Here is a 22555-nt window from a genome sequence, read left to right on the forward strand (position 1 = left end):
TTGGCCAAAGGCCAGTGTAATAGCATGATCAACAAGATTCAAAGAAATATGGCACCACCAGAGCCCAGCTAAAGCAAGCCCTGGATTTCCTAGCATAGAGGAAGCATAAGAAGATGACCTTAGCATCTGCATTGATAGTCTGCAGGGCAGAGCCTTTCAGAGGTCCTCTGTGTCAGGCTCTTGACTTGTTCCCTCTTTTCTCTTTCTTCTGATGTCCATCCTCTTTGCCTTTCTGGATAGGAATTGAGCATTTTATTGTAATAGGAACAGGGACTGTCTCTGACATGAATTGATTGGCCTGCTCTTTAATTACCACCCCCTGAGGGGGAAGCAGCATTACCAGGCCACAGAAGAAGACAACGCAGCCACTCCTGATGAGACCTAATTGACTAGGATCAGAAGGATGGAAAAGAAGACCTCCCCTATCAGTGGACTTGGGGAGGGGCATGCATGCAGAGGGTGGAGGAAGGGAGGGATTAGGACGGGAGGAAGGAGGGAACTACGGGGGGATACAATGTGAGTAAAGTGTAATTAATAAAGAATAAAGTGTAATTAATAAAGAATTTAAAAAAAAGAAATAAAAATTTAAAGAATAAAAAAAAAACCTGTAAGCCACAAAATTTGAAAATCTAAATGAAGTGGACAATTTTCTTGATAGATTCCATTTACCAAAGTTAAATCAAGATCAGGCAAATAGATTAAACAGTCCTTTATCCCCCAAGGAAATAGAAGCAGTCATCAAAAGTCTCCCTGCCAAAAAAAGCTCCATGGCTTGATGGTTTCAGTGCAGAATTCTACCAGATCTTCAAAGAAGAGCTGACGCCAATACTCTTCAAACTATCCCAAAAATAGAAACAGAAGGAATATTAGCAAACTCATTCTATGAGGCCACAGTAACCTTGATACCTAAACCACACAAACACCCAACAAAAAGAAGAATTTCAGACCTGTTTGTCTTGTGAACATTGTTGCAAAAATATTCAATAAAACACTCACAAACCAAATCCAAGAACACATAAAAGATATCATGACCAAGTAGGTTTCATCCCAAGAATGCAGAGGTGGTTCAATATATGGAAACCCATCAATGTAATCAACCACACAAACAAACAGAAAGGAAAAAAAACCCACATGATCATCTTTTTGGCTGATGAAAACCATTTGACAAAATGCAACACACATTCATGTTTAAAGTTTTGGAGAGATCAAGGATAAAACATACCTACCTAGACATAGTAAAGGCAATATACAGCAAACCTGTAGCCAACATCAAACTAAATGAAGAGAAACTTAAATGAGTCCTACTGTAATCAGGGACAAGGCAAGGCTCCCCACTTTCTCTGTATCTCTTCAACATAGTACTTGAAATCCTAGCTATAGCAATAAGATAACTAAAGGAGATTGAAGGAATCCACATTGGAAAGGAAGAAGACAAAGTATCACTATTTACAGATGATATGATAGTATACATGAGCGCCCCAAAAATTCTAAAAGAAAACTCCTTCAGCTGATGAGCGCCTTTAGCAAAGTGGCTGGATACAAAATTAAACTTAAAAAAAAAATCAGTAGCCCTCCTGTATACAAAAACAGAAATGCTGAGAAAGAAATTAAGGAAAGTATACTTTTTACAATAGCCACAAATCACATAAACTACCTTAGTGTGACTCTAATCAAGCATGTGAAAGACCTGTATGAAAAAAAATTCCAGTTTCTGAAGAAAGAAATTGAAGATGTCAGAAGATGGAAAGATCTCCTGTACTCATGGAGTAACGTAGTGAAAATGACCATCCTACCAAAAGCAATCTACAGATTCATTGCAAGTCCCAACAAAATACCAACACATTTCTTTACAGAACTTGAAAGAACAATTCTCAATTTCATATGGAAAAACAAAAACCCCAGAATTTCTAAAACAATCCTGTACAACAGATCTTCTGGAGGTATCTCCATCCCTGATCTCAAGCTCTACTATAGAGCAACAGTAATAACATGGTACTGGCATAGAAACAGGCAGGTGGATCAGTGGAAAAAAATCAAAGGCCCCCAAATAAACCCACACTTCTACAGACACCTGATTTTTGACAAAGAAGCCAAAAGTATACAATGGAAAAAAAGATATCCTCTTCAACAAATGGTGCTGGACTAACTGTATGTCTACATGTAGAAAAATGCAAATAAATCCATATTTATCACCCTGCACAAAACTAAAGTCCGAGTGAAGACCTCAACATAAAACCTGACATACTAAACCTCTTAGAAGAGAAAGTGGGAAAGAGCCTTGAATTCATTGGCACAGGAGACAACTTCCTGAACAGAACACCAACAGCACAGGCTCCAAGATCAACAATCAATAAATGGGAAACTCATGAAACCGAATAGCTTCTGAAAGAAAAGGACACTGTCATCAGAACAAAACATCAACCTATAGACTGTGAAAGGATCATCACCAACCCTATATCTGACAGAGGGCTAATATCCAGAATATATAAATAAACTTTTTAAATAAATAAATAAAATATAAAATATAAACGTTTTTTAAGTTAAAAAGCAACAAATCAAGTACTCCAATTAAAAAATGGGTACAGAGATAAACAGAGAATTCTCAATAGAGAAATACTGAATGGCAGAGAAATAGTTAAAGAAATGTTCCATGTCCTTTGCCATCAGAGAGATGCAAATCAAATCAACCCTGAGATTTTACCTTACACCCTTTTAGAATGGCTAAGATAAAAAACTAAAGTGACAGCACATTCTGGAGAGGTTGTGGAGAAAGGGGAGCCCTCCTTCCATGCTGGTGGGAATGTAAACTTATTCAACCACTTTGGTTGATTAATCTGGCACTTTCTCAGACATTAGGAATAGTGCTACCTCAAGATCCAGCTATACTACTCCTAGACATATATCCAAAGTATGATCAACTATACAACAAGGACATTTGCTCAACCATGTTCATAGCAGTTCTATGCCAGATGCTGGAAACAACCTAATTGTCCCTTGACAGAGGAATGGATACAGAAATTGTGGTACATTTATGCAATGAAATACTAGTCAGCAATTAATAACAAGGAAATCATGAAATTTGCAAGCAAATGGTGGGAACTAGAAAAGATCATCTGAGTGAGGTAACCCAGAAGCACACACGGTATATACTCACTCATAAGTGGATATTAGCCATATAATATAGGATAAACATACTAAAATCTATACTCCTAAAGAAGCTAAACAACAACAAAGACCCTTGGGAAAATGCTCAATCCTTATTCAGAAGAGGAAATGTGATAGACATTTGAAGCAGGAGAAGATAGGGAACAGGACCGGAGCATAACTGTGAGGGCCTCTGACTCACTCTACTGACTGACGTGTTGAAGCAGAGGTTGAGACCCATAGCCATACTTTGGGCAGAGGGCATGGAATTTTATGAAAGAAGGGAGAGATAGCCTTGAAGAGGACAGAAAACCAACAGAGCCCCAAAAAAACTGAGCCCCGGAAGCCCTGCAGAGACTGATACCCCAACCACAGACAATGCATGGAGAGGACCTAAAACCCCTGCTCAGATGTAGCCCAATCTCCCAGTCTCAGATGTAGACTCAGTCTCCAAGTGGGAAAAAAATTAATCAAAAGAGGTGGGGAAGGGCATGTTATACTAAAAGAAAAATCCAGCAAGGTTATGTCTCAGTTCTAAATATCTATGCCTGAAATGCAAGGCTACCCATATTTGTAAAAGAAACATCATTGAAGCTTAAATCACACATAGAACCCCACACATTAATAGTGGGAGAGTTCAACACCCCACTCCAAACAATGGACAGGTCATTGAGACAGAAACTAAACAGAGAAACTAACAGACTTTATGAATCAAATGGACCTAACAGATATATACAAAACATTTCATCCAAATACAAAAGAATATACCTTTTTTTCAACACTTCATGGAATCCTCCTCAAAAATAACTATATGCACGGTCACAAAGCACATCTCAACAGATACAAGAAGACTAAAATAATCGCTTGTATCTTATCAGACCACCATGGATTAAAGCTGTACTTCAACAACAATAGAAACAACAGAAAGCCTACAGACTCGTAGAAACTGAATAACTCTCTGTTCAATGATCACTGGGTCATGGAAGAAATAAAGAAAGAAATTAAACACTTTCTAGAATCCAATGAAAATGAATGCACAACATACCCAAACTTAGCAGACACAATGAAAGACATGCAAAGAATTCACAGCACTAAAGAAACTGGAGAGAGAGAGAGAGAGAGAGAGAGAGAGAGAGAGAGAGAGAGAGAGAGAGATATTTCATGCTAGCAACTTAAAAGCTCATCTGAGAGCTCTAGGACAACAACAACAATAACAACAACAGCATACCCAAGAGGTGTCAGGAAATAATCAAATCAGAGCCTAAATCATGAAATTAGAAACAGGACTTACAAGATGGAGGCAAACAGCATGTATCATTTCTAAGGGCCAGAAGATCAGAGACTGTGAAACCAGTGAGTAAACAGGCGGCTGGATCCAAAACACTAACTTTGGCGCTCTCCCAACTGGAGGAGACATCCAGGGAGTTGGGGACAATCAGAGCCAGGCCCTCTATGGCCATATCCTGGGTCCAGGAGGCAGGAACTGTGAGCCCCATGCCTTTTCCTCATACTCAAGAAAATGTAGGCCCCCACTCCAGCAGCCAGGTGTCAAATCCCTCCTGCTCCCTCAAGGGCAGAGTGTGGATTTCTGGGACGGCATGGTAATCTCCAAACCATGATTTTCCTGGTCCCCCTATGGAAACCAGGTGGAAAATAAAATCATACGGATCCCAGATCCAAGGTGGCAAAGCCTAGTTGAGTCTGAGTCCCAGGAGCATGATGTCAGATAGGCCTGTAAGGTACAGCTCAGCTGCCTTCTGAGGCACTGGAACCCCTGAGATTGCCACCTGAGGCAGATGCTCATCCCTGTGCGGCTTCCACCTGAGGCAACTGTGCCCTTGTCCTTTAAGGCACATGTGCCCATGACCTTGCCATTCAAGGTATCTAAACACATGCCCTGCCTTTTGAAACATCCACCCCAGCGTGGATGCATCCAAAATGCCAGCACCCATTCATGTTCCCCTGGACATCTTTCATCATCCTGAAGACTACTCCAGACACCAGAAAGGGGCGGATCCAGTCTTAGGGGCAGGTTCAAGAAACAAACAGTCAAGGTTATAAACAACCAGATGACTAAAGGCCAGCAGAAGAACACAATCAAAAACAGGACATCATAGCTCCACCAGAAGCTACCAAGAAACACCCGAAACACCCAGTGCACCTGATGTACCAGAAACACAGGAAAATAACCTTAAATCTATGATTATGTAGTATAAGAGGCATATAAAGAGGAAACATACAAATCTCTCAAAGAAATAAAGGAAAATACAACCAAACAAATAGAGGCCAACAAGGAAACTACAATCAAACAGGTGAAGGAAATGAATTAAACAGTTCAAGACCTGAAAACAAAATTAGAAACAATAAGGAAACACAAACCGAGAAAATCTTGGAGATGGAAAACTTAGAGAAGAGATCCAGACCCATAGAGGTAAGCATCACCAACAGAATACAAGAGATGGGGAAGAGAATCTCAGGTATTGAAGATACAATTGAAGAAATTGATACATCTTTCAGAGAAAACATTAAGATGGAAAAATTCCTGGCACAAAACATCCAAGAAATCAGACCACCATGAAAAGTTGAAACCTAAGAATGATATGAATAGACAAAAAAGAAGATTCTAGGCCACCAAGATCCAGAAAAATATTTTCAAGAAAATCGTAGAAGAAAATTTCCCCAAAGATGTCTTTAAATATACAAAGGCTTAAAGAACACCAAATAGACTAGAAAAGAAATTCCTCACATCACATAATAATCAAAACACTAAATCTACAGAACAAAGAAAAAAATATCATCTCACTCAGAATGATCTTTTCTAGTTTTCACCATTTGCCTGCAAATTTCATGATTTCCTTGTTTTTAATTGCTGAGTAGTATTCCATTGTGTAAATGTACCACAATTTCTGTAGCTATTCCTCAATTGAGGGACATCTAGGTTGTTTCCAGATTCTGGCTTTTACAAACAAAGCTGCTAAGAACATGGTTGAGCAAATATCCTTGTTGTATACTTGAGCATAATTCAGATATATGCCTAGGAGTGTATAGCTGGATCTTGAGGTGGTATTATTCTTAATTGTTTGAGAAAGTGCCAGATTGATTTCCAAAGTGGTTGAATGAATTTACATTCCCACCAACAATGGAGGAGGTTTCCCCTTTCTCCACATCCTCTCCAGCATGTATTGTCACTTGAGTTTTTGATCTTAGCTATTCTGATGGGCATAAGGTGAAATCTCAGGGTTGTTTTGATTTGCATTTCCCTGATGACTAAGGACATTGAACATTTCTTTAAGTGTGTCTCTGCTATTCAATATTTCTCTCTTGAGAATTGTCTGTTTAGCTCTGTCCCCCATTTTATAATTATATTATTGGGTTTGTTGCTGTTTAACTTCTTGAGTTCTTCATATATCCTTGATATTAGTCCTTTTTCTGATATAGGGTTGTTGAAGATCCTTTTCTAGTGTGTAGGGTGTTGTTCTGTTCTGATGACAGTGTCCTTTGTTTTACAGAAGATTTTCAGTTTCATGAGGTCCCATTTGTTAATTCTTGATCTTGGAGTCTTTGCTGTTGGTGTTCTGTTCAGGAAGTTGTCTTCTGTGCCAATAAGTTCAAGGCTCTTTCTCACTTATTTGTCTGACAGGTTTAGTGTGTCTAGTTTTATATTGAGGTCATACATGGTATATACTCACTTATAAGTGGATATTAGTCATATAAAATAGGATAAACACACTAAAATCCGTAGTTGTAAAGAAAGTAAACCACAAGGAGAACCCTTGGGAAGATGCTTAATCCTCATTTAAAAGGGGGAAACATGATAGACATTGGAGGTGGGAGAAGATGGGGAACAGGACAACAGCCTACCACAGAGGGTCCCTGAAAGACTCTACCCAGCAGGGTATTGGAGCAGATGCAGAGACTCATAGCCAAACTTTGGGCAGAGTGCGTGAAATCTTATCGAATAAGGGGAGACAGAAAGATCTGGAGGGAACAGGAGCTTCACAAGCAGACCAACAGAGTCAAAAACTCTGGGCTCAGGAGGTGCTGCAGAGACTGATGAATCAACCAAGGACTATGCATGGAGAGGACCTAGAACCCCTGCACAGATGTAGTCCATAGGCATCTCACTTTCCAAGTGGGTTCCCTAATAAGGAGAGTAGTGACTATCTCTGACATGAACTCAGTAGTTGGCTCTTTGATCACCTCTTGCTGGGGTGGGGGTTGCAGCCTTGCCAAGTCACAGAGAAAGATGATGCAGCAAGTCCTGATGAGACCTGATAGGTTAAGGTCAGATAGAAAGGGAGGAGAACCTCTCTCATTGGTGGACTAGGGGAATAGCATAAGGAGAGGAGAGGAGGGGAGCATGGGACTGGGAGGAGATGAGGAAGGGGCCTGCACCTGGACTACAAAGTGAACAAATTGTAATAAAAAACAAATAAATACACAAATAAATAAACAAAATCCCCACACCAAAATATTAAAAGTGGCAAGGGAAAAAGGCCAACTAACATATAAAGGCTATGATAATCACACCAGATTTTTCAACAGAGACTCTGAAAGCCAGAATGGCCTGGATGGATATCATGAAAACACTAAGAGTCCACAGACACCAACCAGACTACCATACCAAGAAAAACTTTCAATAAACATAGATAGAGAAACCCAAATATTCTATGACATAACAAAATTTAAACAATATATGAGCAGCAACCTAGCCCTATAGAAGATACTAGAAGGAAAATTCCAACCAACAAGATCATCTACACCCAAAAAACACAAGATAAAGATATCTTCACAACAAAAAAGCAGAAGAAAACAAGCACACAAACATACAATCACCACCAATTCCACAATAAAAGGAACTAACAATGATTGGCAACTAATATGTATCAACATCAATGGAATCAACTCTCCAATAAAAAGACACAGACTTCTGGCTATTACAAATAAAGCTGCTACAAATATGTTTGAGCAGATGTCCTTGTTGTATACTTGAACATCTTTTGGATATATGCCTAGTAGTGGTATAGCTGGACCTTGAGGAAGCGCTATTCCTAATTGTCTGAGAAAGTGCCAGATTGATTTCCAAAGTGGTTGTACAAGTTTACATTCCCACCAGCAGTGGAGGAGGGTTCCCCTTTCTCCACATCCTCTCCAGCATGTGTTGTCACTTGTGTTATTCATCTTAGCCATTCTGATGGGTGTAAGGTGAAATCTCAGGGTCGTTTTGATTTGCATTTCCCTGATAACTAAGGACGTTGAACATTTCTTTAAATGTTTCTCTGCCATTCCATATTCCTCTATTGAGAATTCTCTGTTTAGCTCTGTAACCCAGTTTTTAATTATATTACTTTATTTGTTGCTGTTTAACTTCTTGAGTTGTTTATATATACTGGATATTATCCCTCTGTCAGATATAAGGTTGGTGAAGATCCTTTCCCAATCTGTAGGCAGTCATTTTGTTTTGATGACAGTGACCTTTGCTTTACAGAAGCTTTTCAGTTTCATGAGGTCTCATTTATTGACTGTGCTGTTGGTGTTCTGTTCAGGAAGTTGTCTCCTGTGCCAATGAGTTCAAGGCTCTTCCCCACTTTTTCTTCTAACCGATTTAATGTGTCTGGTTTTATGTTGAGGTCTTTGATCCACTTGGACTTTAGTTTTGTGCAGGGTGATAAGTATGGATCTATTTTCATTTTTCTGCATGTAGACATCCAGTTAGACCAGCACCATTTGTTGAAAATGCTATCTTTTTTCCATTGTATGGTTTTGGCATCTTTGTTGAAGATCAGGTATCCATGAGTGTGTGGGTTTATTTCTGGGTCTTCTATTCGATTCCATTGATGCACCATTCTATGCCATATAATATAGTATAAACATACTAAAATCTGTACACTTAAGGAAGCTAATCAGGAAGGAGAACTCTGGCTAACTCAATCCCTTTTCAGAAAGGCAAAGAAGATGGACATTCGAGGAGGGAGAAAACAGGGAACAGGACAGGAGCCTACCAGAGAGGGCCTCTGAAAGGCTCTACCCTACAGGAAATTGTGGCAGATGCTCAGATTTATAGCCAAACTTTGGGCAGAGTACAGGGAATCTTATGAAAGAAGTGGGAGATAGTAAGACCTGGAAAGGATAGGCGCTCCACAAGGACAGCGACAGATCCTAAAAGTCTGGGCCTTTTAGGATTTTTTAGGGTCTTTTCTGAAACTGATACTCCAGCCAAGGACCACTCATGGAGATGGCCTGGAACCCCTGCACAGAAGTAGCCTATGACAATTCAGTATCCAAGTGGCCTTCATAGTAATGGGGACAGGGACTGTCTCTGACATGAATTGATTGGTCTGCTCTTTGATCACCTCTCCCTGAGGGGGGAGCAGCCTTACCAGGCCACAGAAGAAGTCAATGCAGCTACTGCTGATGAGACCTGATAGACTGGGGTCAGAGGGAAGGGGAGGAGGACCTCCCTTTTCAATGGACTGGGAGAGGGACATGGGTGGGGAAGAAGGAAGGTGGGATTGGGAGGGGAGAAGTGAGGGAGGTACAGGGGGGATACAAAGTGAATAAACTGTAATTAATAAAAATAAAAAAGACATAGACTAACAGAATGGTTGTGAAAACAGAATCCAACATTCTGCTGCATTCAAGAAACACACCTCTGTAAGAAAGATACATACAACTCTCAACACATTAATAGTGGGTAATTTCCTCCTCCATTGCTGGTGGCAATGTAAACTGGTACAACCACTTTGGAAGTCAATCTGGCGCTTTCTCAGACAATTAGGAATAGTGCTTCCTCAAGACCCAGCTATACCACTGCTAGGTATAAACCCAAAATTTGCTCAAATACACAACAAGGACATTTGCTCAACCATGTTTGTAGCAGCTTTATTTGTAATAGCCAGAACCTGGAAACAACCCAGATGTCTATCATCGGAGGAATGGATACAGAAATTGTGGTATTTTTACACAATGGAATACTACTCAGCAATCAAAAAAGAGGAAATCATGAAATTTGCAGGTAAATGGTGGGATCTAGAAAAGATCATTCTGAGTGAAGTATCCCAGAAGGAGAAAGACAAACATGGTATATACTCGCTTATATAGACCTAAAAGATATGATAAACATAATGAAATCTATACACCTAAAGAAGATAATCAAGAAAGAGGACACGAGGTAAGATGATCAATCCTCATTTAGAAAGACAAATGGGAGGTGCATTGGATGTAGGAAAAAACAAGTAACAGGACAGGGGCCTACCGCAGAAGACATCTGAAAGAATCTACCTAGCAGTGTTTCAAAGCAGATACTAAGATTCATAACCAAACCTTCGGCAGAGTACAGGGAATCATATGAAAGAAGGGGAGTTAATATGATGTGGAAAAGATAAGAGCTCCACAAGGATCACATATATCTGGGCACAGGGTCTTTTCTGAGACTGACACTCAACCAAAGACCATGAATGGATATAACCTAGAACCTCTGCTCGGATGTGGCTTGTGGTAGCTCAGTAACCAATTGGTTTCTCATAGTAAGGGAAACAAGGACTATTTCTAACAGGAACTCAATGGCAGGCTCTTTGAACTCCCCACCCCCCAAGAGAGGAGCAGTCCAGCTAGGCCGCAGAGGAGGACTTTGCAGCCAGTCCTGAAGATACCTGATAAGACAGGCTCAGATGGAAGGGGAGGAGGTCCTCCCCTATCAGTGGACTTGGAAAGGGGCAGGGAGGAGATGAGGGAGGGTGGGATTGGGGAGGGAATGAGGGAGCAGGATACAGCTGGGATACAGAGTTAACAAAATGTAACTAATAAGAAAAATAAAATAAAATAAATAGTGGGTAATTTCAATGCCTCACTCTCCTCAAGGGACCAATCATTAAGACAGAAGCTAAACAGAGAAATAATGACTCATACAGTGGTTGTAAATCAAATGGGCCTAATAGATGTCTACAGAACTTTTCACCCAAAACCAAAAGAGTAGACTTTTTTTTTTTAGCACCTCACAGAAGCTTCTCTAAAATTGACCATAAAGTCAGGCAGAAAGCAAGCTTCAACAGATAGAAGAAAATTGAAATAATCCATTGTATCCTATCAGACCACCATGGTCTAAAACTAGACCTCACCAACAACAGAAAAAGCAAAAAATCCTATCCACTCATGGAAACTGAACAACTCTCTACTCAATGACCACTGGATCCAGGAAGAAATAAAGAAAGAAATTAAAGACTTTCTAAAAATTCAATGAAAATATAGCACAACTTACCCAAACTTATGAAACACAATGAGAGTAGTGCTAAGAGAAAAGATCATAGCAGTAAGTGCCTTCATAAAGTAATTGAGACATTTCATAAAAGCAACTTAATGTCACACTTGAAAACGCTAGAAAAAAAAGTAGACATTCCTAAGAAGATTAGACAGCTGGAAATAATAAAGTCAGAGCTGAAATCAATAAATTAGAAATAAAGAAAACTTTTCAAAGAATCAATGGCACCAAGAGCTGGTTCTTTAAGAAAATCAACAAAAGAGGCAAACCTTCAGCCAAACTAACCACAAGGCAGAGACACTATCCACATCAACAAATTCAGAAATGAAAAGGGGGACATAACAACAGATCCTGAGAAAATCCAAAGAATCTTTACATCCTACTTCAAAAGCCTTTATGCCACAAAATTAGAAAATATAAATAAAATGGACAATCTTCTTGATAGATTCTATTTATGAAAGTTGAATCAAGATTAGGTAAATAAATTAAAGATTCTTATGTCCCCCAAGGAAATAGAAGCTGTCATCAAAGTTCTCCCATAAAAAACCAAAACAAAACAAAACCAAAAACCAAAAAAAACTAAACCCCAAAACAACAATAATAACAACAAAACAGAGCCAGATGGTTTCAGCACAGAATTCTACCAGACCTTCAAAGAAGAGCTGACACCAATACTCTTCAAACTATTCCACAAAATAGAAACAGAAGAAATATTACCAAACTCATGCTATGAGGCCACAGTTACCTTAATACCTAAACTGCACAAAGAACCAACAAAGAAAGAGAATTTCAGACCAATCTCTCTTATGAACAGTGTTGCAAAACTACTCAATGAAATACAAACCAAATCAAAAAACAGCCTTACCAGGCCATAGTAGAGGACAATACAGCCACTTTTGATGTGAACTGACAGACTAAGATCAGAAAGGAGAGGAGAACCTCCCCTATTAGTGGACTTGGGGAGTGGCATCAAAAAACAAATCAAAGATATCCATCATGACCAAGTAGGCTTCATCCAAGGCATGCAAGGGTGGTTCAATATTTGGAAATCTATTAATGTAATCTAGCATATAACTGGAAGAAAAAAGAAAGACATCCTTAGATGATGAAAAAGCACTTGACAAAATCCAACACCTGTTCTTGTTTAAAGTTTTAGAGAGATAAGGGATACAAGGTACATACTTAAACATAGTAAAAACAAAGTACAGCAAGCTTATCACCAACATCAAACAAAATGGAGAGAAACTTAAATCAATCCCAATGAAGTCAGGGACAAGGCAAGGCTGACCCCTCTCTTCGTATCTCTTCAACATAGTTCTCGAAGCCCTAGCTAAAACAATAAGACAACTAAAGGAGATTACAGGTATACAAATCATGAAGGAAGAAGTAAAAGTATCACTATTTGCAGATGATATGATAGTATACATGAGCGCCCCCCAAAATTCTACAAGAAAACTCTTATAAACAGCTTCAGCAAAGTGGCTTGATACAAAATTAACTCAACAAAATCAGTAACCCTTTTGTACACAAAGGACAAATGGGCTGAGAAAGAAATTAGGGAAAGTACACCCTTTACAATAGGTACAAATAACTTAAAGTACCTTGGTGTAACTCTAACCAAACAAGTGACTCATATGAAAAAACAGAAAACAAAAAACAAAAGTCTCTGAAAAGAAATTGAAGAAGGTATCAGAACATGGAAAGATCTCCCCTGCTTATTGATTGGAAGGATTAACATAGCGACAATAGCCATCCCATCAAAAGCAAACTACAGATTCAATGCAATTCTAATCAAGATACTAACACAATTCTTTACAGACCTTGAAAGAACAATTCTTAACTTCACATGGAAACAAAAAACCCAGAATAGCTAAAAGAATCCTGTACAACAAAAGAACTTCTGGAGGTATCTCCATCCCTGATCTCAAGCTGCAATATAAAGCAACAATAAAAAATGGCATAGTAATGGTATAGAAACAGACTGGTGGATCAATGGAATCATATCAAAGATCCCCAAATAAACCCACATATCTATGGACACCTGATTTTTGACAAAGAAGACAAAAGCATACAATTGAAAAAAGAAATCCTCTTCACCACATGGTGCTGGACTAACTGTATGTCTACATGTAGAAAAATGCAAATAGATTCATACTTATCACCCTGCACAGAAGTAAAGTCCAAGTAGATCACAGACCTCAACATAAAACCAGGCATACTAAATCTGTTAGAAGAAAGAGTGGGGAAGAGCCTTCATCTCATTTGCACAGGAGACAACTTCCTGACCAGAACGCCAACGACTCAGGCTCAAGATCAACAATCAGTAAATGGGACCTCGTGAAACTAAATATATGCTGTAAAACACAAGACATGGTCAACAGAACAAAATGATAGCCGACAGATTGGGAAAATATCTTCACCAACCCTATCTGACAGAGGGCTAACATCCAGAATATATAAAGAACTCAAGAAATTAAACACCAACAAACCAAGTAATCCAATAAAAAATGGGGGAGGAGCCTACCACAGAGAGCTTGTGAAAGACTACTGATCAGGGTATCGAAGCAGATGCTGAGACTCATAGCCAAACTTTGTGCAGAGTGAAGGGAATCTTATGAAAGAAGGGGGAGATGAAAGACCAGGAAGGAACAGGAGCTCTACAAGGAGAGCAACAGAACCAAAAAGTCTGGGTACAAGGGTCTTTTCTGAAACTGATACTCCAACCAAGGACCACGCAAGGAGATAACCTAGAACCCCTGCACAGATGCCGCCTACAGCAGCTCAGTCTCTTAATGGCTTCCCTAGTAAGGGGACAGGGACTGTCTCTGAGATGAACTCAGTGGCTGGCTCCTTGATTAGCTCTCCCTGAGGTGGGGCAGCCTTACCAGGCCACAGAGGAAGACAATGCAGGCCAGTCCTGATGAGACCTGATAGGCTAGGGTCAGATGGAAGGGAAGGAAGACTTCCCCTATCAGTGTTCTGGGTGAGGGATATGAGATGAGAAGAGGGAGGGAGGGTGGGATTGAGAGGGGATAAGGGAAGGAGCTACTGCTGGGATACAAAGTGAAGAAATTGTAATGAATAAAAAAATAAATAAATTTTAAAAAGTGGGGTATAGAGCTAAACAGAGAATTCTCAACAGAGGAATATCAAATGGCAGAGAAACAAAGAATTTTTCAAAATCCTTAGTCATCAGGAAAATGCAAATCAATATGACTCTGAGATTCCATCTCACACCTGTAAGAATAACTAAGATAAAAAACTCAGTGACAACACATTCTGGAGAGGTTGTGGAGAAAGGGGAACCCTCCTTCCATTCTGGTGGGAATGTAAACTTATTCAACTACTTTTGCAATCAATCTGGCCCTTTCTCAGAAAATTAGCAATAGTGCTACCTCAAGACCCAGCTATACCACTCCTGGGCATATATCTGAAAGATGCTCAACCATACAACAAGGACATTTGTTCAACTATGTTCATGGCAGCTTTAATCATAATACCACAATCTGGAAACAACCTAGATGTCCCTCAACTGAGGAATGGATGCAGAAATTGTGATATATTTACACAATGGAATACTATTTAACTATTAAAAAGAAGGAAATCATGAAATTTGCAGGCAAATGGATGGATCTAGAAGAGATCATCCTGAGTGAGGTCACCCAGAAGCAGAAAGAGATGCATGTTTTATTCTCACTTATATCACTTATATAACATAAGATAAACACTCTAAAATCTACAGACCTAAAGAAGCCAAATAACAAGGAGGACCCTAGAAAAGATTTAATTCTCATTCAGAAGGGAAAACAGAATAGACACCAGAAGTGGTAGAAGAGAGGGAACAGGATGGGAGCCTATCACAGATGTCCTCTAAAAGACTCTATCCAGCAGGGGATTGAGGCAGATTCAGAGATCCACAGCCAAACTTTTGCCAGAATGAAAAGAATTTTTATGGAAAAAGGGGGATATAGAAAGAGTTGGAGGGTACTGGAGCTCCGCAAGGACACCAACAAAGCCAAAAAAGCTGGACCCAGTGGGTAGTTCACAGACTGATGCATCAGCCTAGGACCTAGACCCTCTGCTCAGGTGTAGCCCACAGCTAGTTCAGTCTCCATGTGAGTTCCCTAGTAAGGGGAGAAGAGACAGTCTCTGACACAAACCCGGTTGCTTGCTCCTTGATCATGTCTCCCTGTTGGGGTGACCTTGCCAGCCCACAGAAGGAGAGGATCCAGACTGTCTTGATGGGACCTGATAAGCTAGGGGGTAGGAGAGGAGGACTTCCTCTGTCAGTAGACTAGGGGAGAAGAATAGGTGAGGAAGATGGTACCAAGAGGAGATGAGTGAGGGGGCTACAACCGGGATAAAAAGTGAATGAACTGAAGTACTACTATTACTACTAATAGTAAAAGAAAAAAATTGAAATTCATTCTACAGAAACATAATCCAAGTTCTGCGAGTTTTGACACAGAGTACTTCTTTTTCCTCCACATCAGCTCTCCAAGTATCTCACCCTCTATCACACCAGGACTTCTTATTTCTGTTGCTTTTCTTCATACAGCATTTTTTCTCCCTGCTACCTTCTTTCTTGGGCATCTATTTTATACACTATTAGAACCTTAACATAGCTATGTTATGCATAGAAATGAATACTGAGTGACCAAGGCATTGAAAATTATTCATATCTTACCTTTCTGTGGGTAAATTATATTATTTACAGTATACCACGTGTCTGAATGAAATCTGAAAAGTCATGTCATCAATATCATTCTACAAAAATTAATGTGCCAAGTGTGGGTACCTGGCCAAACAATCTAAGTGTCTTTATGTCTAAGCTGTCCATGAGAAACTTTAATGAAAGCAACACGAGTAAACACACAGTTTTATGAGCCTTCGTTGGGCATTCATCCATTATCTGAGACTGAGCATGTTTATATGAGATTTGTTTGTGTTATTGAGAAATGAATTGCTGTAACAGAAAATTGACTCAGTGCATTTTGGGAGACTTTTTTCTTGTGGGCAAGGTTAGTTTTCTAAAAAGTTTATCTTATTTTGGTGGTGTTAGGGACTAAATGACTGTTTTGTGTGTGTACCGTCAAGCACATGTGCTCATGTGCATGTGTAGGCTAGAAGGCAACATTGATTATTCCTCAGTTACTTTCCATCTTTTTTTTTTTTTTTTTTGAGACAGTGTTGCTCAGTGAACCTGGGGCTCACTTATTCAGTTAGACTAGCTGGCGAAAAAAACCCTATGGATCATTGTGTCTACTTTTGCCAGTTTGGCTAAAAGACATACCCATGCCTGTTTTTTTTTTTTTTTGGCTTGCTTCGAGTATTCTAGTATTTGAGTATTGGAATCCAGTGTTTTTTTTTATTTTAATTTTAATTTTTATTAATTACACTTCATTCACTTTGTATCCCCTCATAAGCCCCTCCCTCCTCCCCTCCCATTCTCACCCTCTCTCCCCCTTCTTCACGCATGCCCCTCCCCAAGTCCACTGATGGGGGAGGCCCTCCTCTCCTTCCTTCTGATCTTAGTCTATCAGATCTCATCAGGAGTGGCTGCATTGTCATCTTCTGTGGCCTGGTAAGGCTGCTCCCCCCTCAGGGGGAGGTGATCAAAGAGCAGGCTGACTTATGGCCAACTGTTGGGCAGTGTGCATGGAATCTTAAGTAAGAAGTGGGAAATAGTAAGATCTGGAGAGGACAGGAACCCCACAAGGAGAGCAACAGAACCAGAAATTTGAACACAGGGAATGTCTCAGAGACTCATACTCCAACCAAGTACCATACATGGAGATAACTTAGAACCCCTGCACAGATGTAGCCCATGACAGTTTAGTGTCCAAGTGGGTTACATAGTAATGGGAAGAGGAACTTCCTGGCTTTTTATGTGGGTACTGAAGACTCAAACTCAGGTCCTCATGCTTGTACAGCAAGCACTTTACTGACTGAATCATCTCCTCAGCTCCACAACTATGTCTTTTTTCTTAAAAGTCATTCTTCTGTGTATAGTTTACCTGTCATATTTTCTTCTTAATTTCCTCAATAGCCACTGCTTCAGGTTTCTCATGCATGACTCCCATAACTTAATTATGGCCAACCTACTTCTGATGAATGAAACCGTAGTCAGAATTGTTCTCAGCCTTTTACATCTCCAATCTGCACAACAAGCACAGATTTGATTGTTTTTGTAGTACAGTGGGATGAATGGTTTCTATTTCCAGTTTTTAACTGCGAAGTCGCATTGCCAGGATCCTTGCACAAAATCTACATAAGTCTATCAAGACCAAATCTTCAAGAGATCTACGGGACTCCTGCAGAAGTGATAAATGACGGATACTAGCACTGCTCTGGAGTGTGAATGTTAGCGTGTCACCAGAGTCTCTCTTTGAGGTGCTGCATTTGTTTTCTTCTAAAGAACTTATTTGCATTTGGCTGAATTCCAGCTCATAACATCCAGTCCTGCGTGTGCATTAAGAAGCAACACAATCCCTCTCCTAGTTAGTGAAGCATTTTTCTTTTTTATCTGAGTCCATTTTTGTGGCTCATTTACACATCAGGAAGTTTGCAGCTGCATATAGGTACATGTTCTTTTGGTTGTGGTGTAGACTTTATGTTCTTTTCACTACTGACCATGAGAATTCTCTGTAGATGCAACCAGTCCTCTGGGCCACTCCATCAGTTGCTGAGAACAGTTGATGGATTTCCTGATGTTTTATGGAATGAATTGGTAGTATTCAATAGAAGTGTGTAACATAGGAATCAATACCTTGAACTCTGAGTGGCAGGAGGTATCAGGAAAGGCATGCTGATGACTGCACCATTTGAAAGACTTCGTTCCACCTGCCTTGATCATGGTGTGTTCTTAGTGTTTCTATCTGTACCAGCTATTTCCTGTACATTTGGGTGCACTCTGCTTATTATCTGTATCTCTAGAAGGGCTTCAATCTACCCCCAGACCTGATTCCAATGGGTTCCCCAGCCTTATTCAAACTGGGTAGACTTGAGTTTCTACTTAGTCACACATTGAAAGAGACCCTGTTTTAATTCAGAGAAATCATTGATATGGCTGTCCTTGCCTGAGTGTTACTGGTGTACTAATTGTTTTTCTTATTGCTGTAGCCCAATAGCTGACAAAAAGCACAAATTAATAGAAAAAGAGACTATTACATTTTATGTTGAGGGGATATAGACAGTTGCAAAGAAGCCATGATGGCATGAGTTTGGGGCATGTGTTGGTCTTATGCCTACAGTCAGGAAGCAGAGAGATGTAATTCTTAATGTCCTTCTGGCCTCTATTTTTGTTCACTTTTGGTCCCCAGACCATGGGATGGTGTTTCCCACATTCAGGGTACATCCTCCCTCCCTCCTCAGACCTTTCTGGAAACACACACTCTAGGTCATTCTACACCCAGCCAAGCTAAAAATAGTTAATCATCACACCATGATTTGTATGTGTCTTCCTCTCTGCTTCCTTCTACCCCTACAGTTGGATATCTGAGACATATAAGACAGATAAAAATTTCTATCTTGGACATTCCAAAGGTACTGTAAGGACCCTTCCTTAACCCTAGGTGGCTGACTATACAGTTTTCCTTACTCTGTAAGTATACCCTGCCCTTAGCTAGTCTTCAAACCCCAGTTCAGAACTCCTTCGGGTTCTGTGAGGTTCTTCACAGCTGTGTGCTTAGATAACATGTCAGCTCTTTCCATTGCTTTGAGTATTTTAATAATAAAACAAATGCTTTGCTATTTAAAATTTGCTTTCTCTGATTATTTCTATTAATTTTCTCCCAAAGTAATTAATCAAGTTGTGAGAATTTCTGTGGGTAAAATTCTATGAACTATTGTTGCACTGCAAAACCATTCTTCAATAGCCATTCTGTCAAATGGTTAAACAACCAGGAGAAGCTACAGTAGTAGATGCTTGTATAAGCAATAGTATCTCTAAAACAAATACCTACAATGCCTCCAGCTTTGTTTTACTTGAGAAAATAGTAAAAGATAACAATAACGACAACGATAACCATTACCCATTTAGCTTAACTTGGTAAAATCTGTTTAACTGGTTTATGCTGTTGGCACAGAGAATATTTGTGTGTTCACATACATGTGAACACATGTATGTAGGTGCATTTCTCTCTGTGTGTGTTCATGTGGATGCAAGCAGTAGACCTTGAAGTTTCCTTACTCCTCAGGATGTCATCAAACTTGTTTTTATATACAGGTCTTTCAGTGGCCCTGAACTCACTGGCCAAAATATGTTAACCCTTCCCTTGAAGCATTTTATGTGAGTTCTATGGACAAAAATGCATGTCCTCATCTTGTGGTTCACTTACTTTACTAACTGTACCATTTCTTTGGTCTTACTTACAGAATACTTTTGAATTACATGAAGAATACATGTATACCACAGAATTAGACAAAACATATAAAGTTATTATGGCAACAAAGAAAGCTGGAGTAAAGTGAACAATTACCTTCGGGTCATGAATCCCAGAAAGCTCTTCATAGATCTTCTCTCCTACCATGACAGCAGCCAAGTTCGCTGTGTATGTAGAGAGGCAAAACATACAGAAAATGGCCCAAAGATTCATAAGAAATCTTCCAGTCCAGCATTTTGGAGGTTTAATGGCCGCTGTTCTGCCAAACAAAAGGGCATAGCAGACATTCAAGGCTGAGGAGAAGGAGAAGACTTTGTTTCTGTTTCGTCCCTTAGGAGTCATACCAAAGGGGCTCTTCCATTCATACAGAGTGAGAAAGATGGCAGTGATATGCAGAGCCACGAAAATCCCCAGCCACATGGTCCAGTGGAGTGGCCACATGAAGGCTCCAATTGGAGCTGCTGTGTCTCTAGTTCTTACTAAGATGCCTAAACTGGTTGAGAAGAAAGGGCTGGTAAAATCTATCACCTGGCTTCGTGCTGTATTGATGCTGAAAGATGTGACTGCCATGTTGGCAGTTCCATTCAGGAGATCCCCAACCAGACCAGTCCAGTGACCATTTTTCCAAGCTCCATACTTTCCATCCCCTACAATATAAAGGTCAAAGTCAAAGTTCATGTCTTCTGCCAGCTGTTCCAGCAGATCGATGCAATACCCGTAGCAACACTTCTTGAATTTGATTGGCACTGTATCATTACTGCTGTGGAGGCTGCTAAACAGGCTGTCCAATATGGAAGAGTCATTAGTCATAGGGTCTAGACAGAGTTGTCCAGCAGGGCATAAGCCTTCATCGTCTACTTCTCTCGTGAAAACAAATGGGTGTTCAATCAAGGTCACCACTCTCAAGTGTAGCTTGTTCTGGTGCTGGAAGTGAGTTTTGTGCCTCTGGGCCTGCTCTGGCCATATCCCAGAGTCCATGACAATCCTCCCCCCTTGCCAGCTGCCCAGGCGAGTCCACATTGGCTTTCCCATAGGGTCATGCTGTAAGTTCCAGATGAAAAGGTTGTTTTCTGAGCTGATGATGGTGGAACCTTTTACTTTGATGGAACCACTGAGACCTCTGAAAGTGGTGTTGGCTAAAAACCTGGTAAAGAGGATCAAAAGTAGAAAGTAAGAAAGAGAGGCAATGCCAAAGTCAAGACCCAGTGGTGATCTGTGCTTCTCTGTCTTAATGAAAAGAAGCCCTACTAAAAATATTTCTTTTATTTATTGAGATTTTATAATCACACCACTTTCTCTTTTTCTTTTCTTCCTTCAGACCTTCTCATATACCCTTCCTTGCTCTCTTTAAAATTAATAAAAATCCACTTGTTTTTTTCAATAATTGTTGTGGTATACATATATGCACAAACTGCTTAGTGTGTATAATGTTACTTGTGTGAGTATTCAGGACTGACCATTTGGTACTGGAAAACCAATTGGTATGCTCTTCCCTGGGGAGTTCTCCTTTTAAAAATAAAGATTTTGTCTGTCTATTCTTTCTTCAAGAATAATATAAACTTTCTGGAAGTGTTCTATTTCATTGAACTAATGAGATCTTACCTTCAGGGTCTAGTTCTGGATGGTGCTTGACAATTGGTTTTACTCCAAATATTTTAATTGTTTTTTAAAAGCATTCACTGAATTACATATTCTTACAGGTTTCAACTTATGGAGGCGTTGAACATCTTTGACATTCGCTTCTACTGTTTAGTATTTTTGATTGTGATAAAATCTGTTCTATGAAATTTTTGTTATAGGAATGAGTTTTAATAAATATATATGTTATTTTATAATTGTTTAAAATTGCATTTATAAATTAGGGAAAAGCTGGCTTTTGTACAATGTTTTTCCTTGCAGAGCAGAAAAATTAGCATATGACTCCTCATGGGGCCAATCAGAGATGCATACTGGATATTATCCACAGAACAAAGAAGAAGATGATAAATAAACTTGCTGTTCCCAGGACAGCCTTAGGCTACCTGCCCTCATCATTAGAGAAAAACAACTGGCCCTGACTCTAGAGAAAGACTCTGCCAGAAGTCAAAGCAAGGAAAATCACTAACTGAATGCTACATGATTTGTAACCTTGTGAGCTTGAATACTTTCGGTATACCTTTTGACACTGACTAGACAGAAAAAGTTTGGTCACAGCATCTGTTTCTTGAGCAGAAAGAGAAGAGGGCAACAGCTAACACCTATACTTAAATATGATCATTTCAGAACAAAAGCTCAGGCTTTTTTGGTGTCAGATGGTCCTGCATTTGAATCTTGACCCAGTTATTTAATAGTAGTGACACTGAGCAGGCTACTTGACTTGAAGCTACAATTTTATCTTTAGCAATGGGGGAAACTATTTTTTGGTTCATCACAAGACTTGCAAACAATGCATATAACACACAGCATACCTTCTGATGTAGTGCTATGGTGTTCTTATCTGGAGACCAAATCCTGCCTTAGGATAAACCCTTATCAGTTGCTTCAGCATATTTAAAATGAGAAGGAATTATATTGAAATGTGGGGTTTAGCATAGTAGGCATTTTGAGGCACCTATCTAGCTGCTCAGAGAACATGTTCATGAATTGTCTGCCACATGTATATTTCATAATTTACAAATTCAAAAGAAGTCTTGCTGAGAAGTCATGTTGCCACTGAAGGAATATAGAAAAATCAGAAAGTGTGAAATATGCCCTAATTTTCATTAGTGTTAAGTGTTAATCACATTTGAAG

At 39.6% G+C, this 22555-nt stretch overlaps 1 protein-coding gene across 2 annotated transcripts in view; it reads right to left on the reverse strand.

Moving 5' to 3' along the window:
* Grin3a (glutamate ionotropic receptor NMDA type subunit 3A) overlaps nucleotides 1-22555 on the reverse strand; it is a 225287-nt gene that overhangs the window by 120105 nt on the left and 82627 nt on the right. For both annotated transcript variants that reach the window (XM_021657702.2, XM_060379904.1), the window contains exon 3: nucleotides 19882-20929. In XM_021657702.2, the coding sequence (XP_021513377.2) occupies nucleotides 19882-20929 (1048 nt within the window). The remainder of the gene's footprint in view (nucleotides 1-19881; nucleotides 20930-22555) is intronic.

This window comes from Meriones unguiculatus, chromosome 3 (genome assembly GCF_030254825.1).
Source record: "Meriones unguiculatus strain TT.TT164.6M chromosome 3, Bangor_MerUng_6.1, whole genome shotgun sequence".
Taxonomy (NCBI): domain Eukaryota; kingdom Metazoa; phylum Chordata; class Mammalia; order Rodentia; family Muridae; genus Meriones; species Meriones unguiculatus.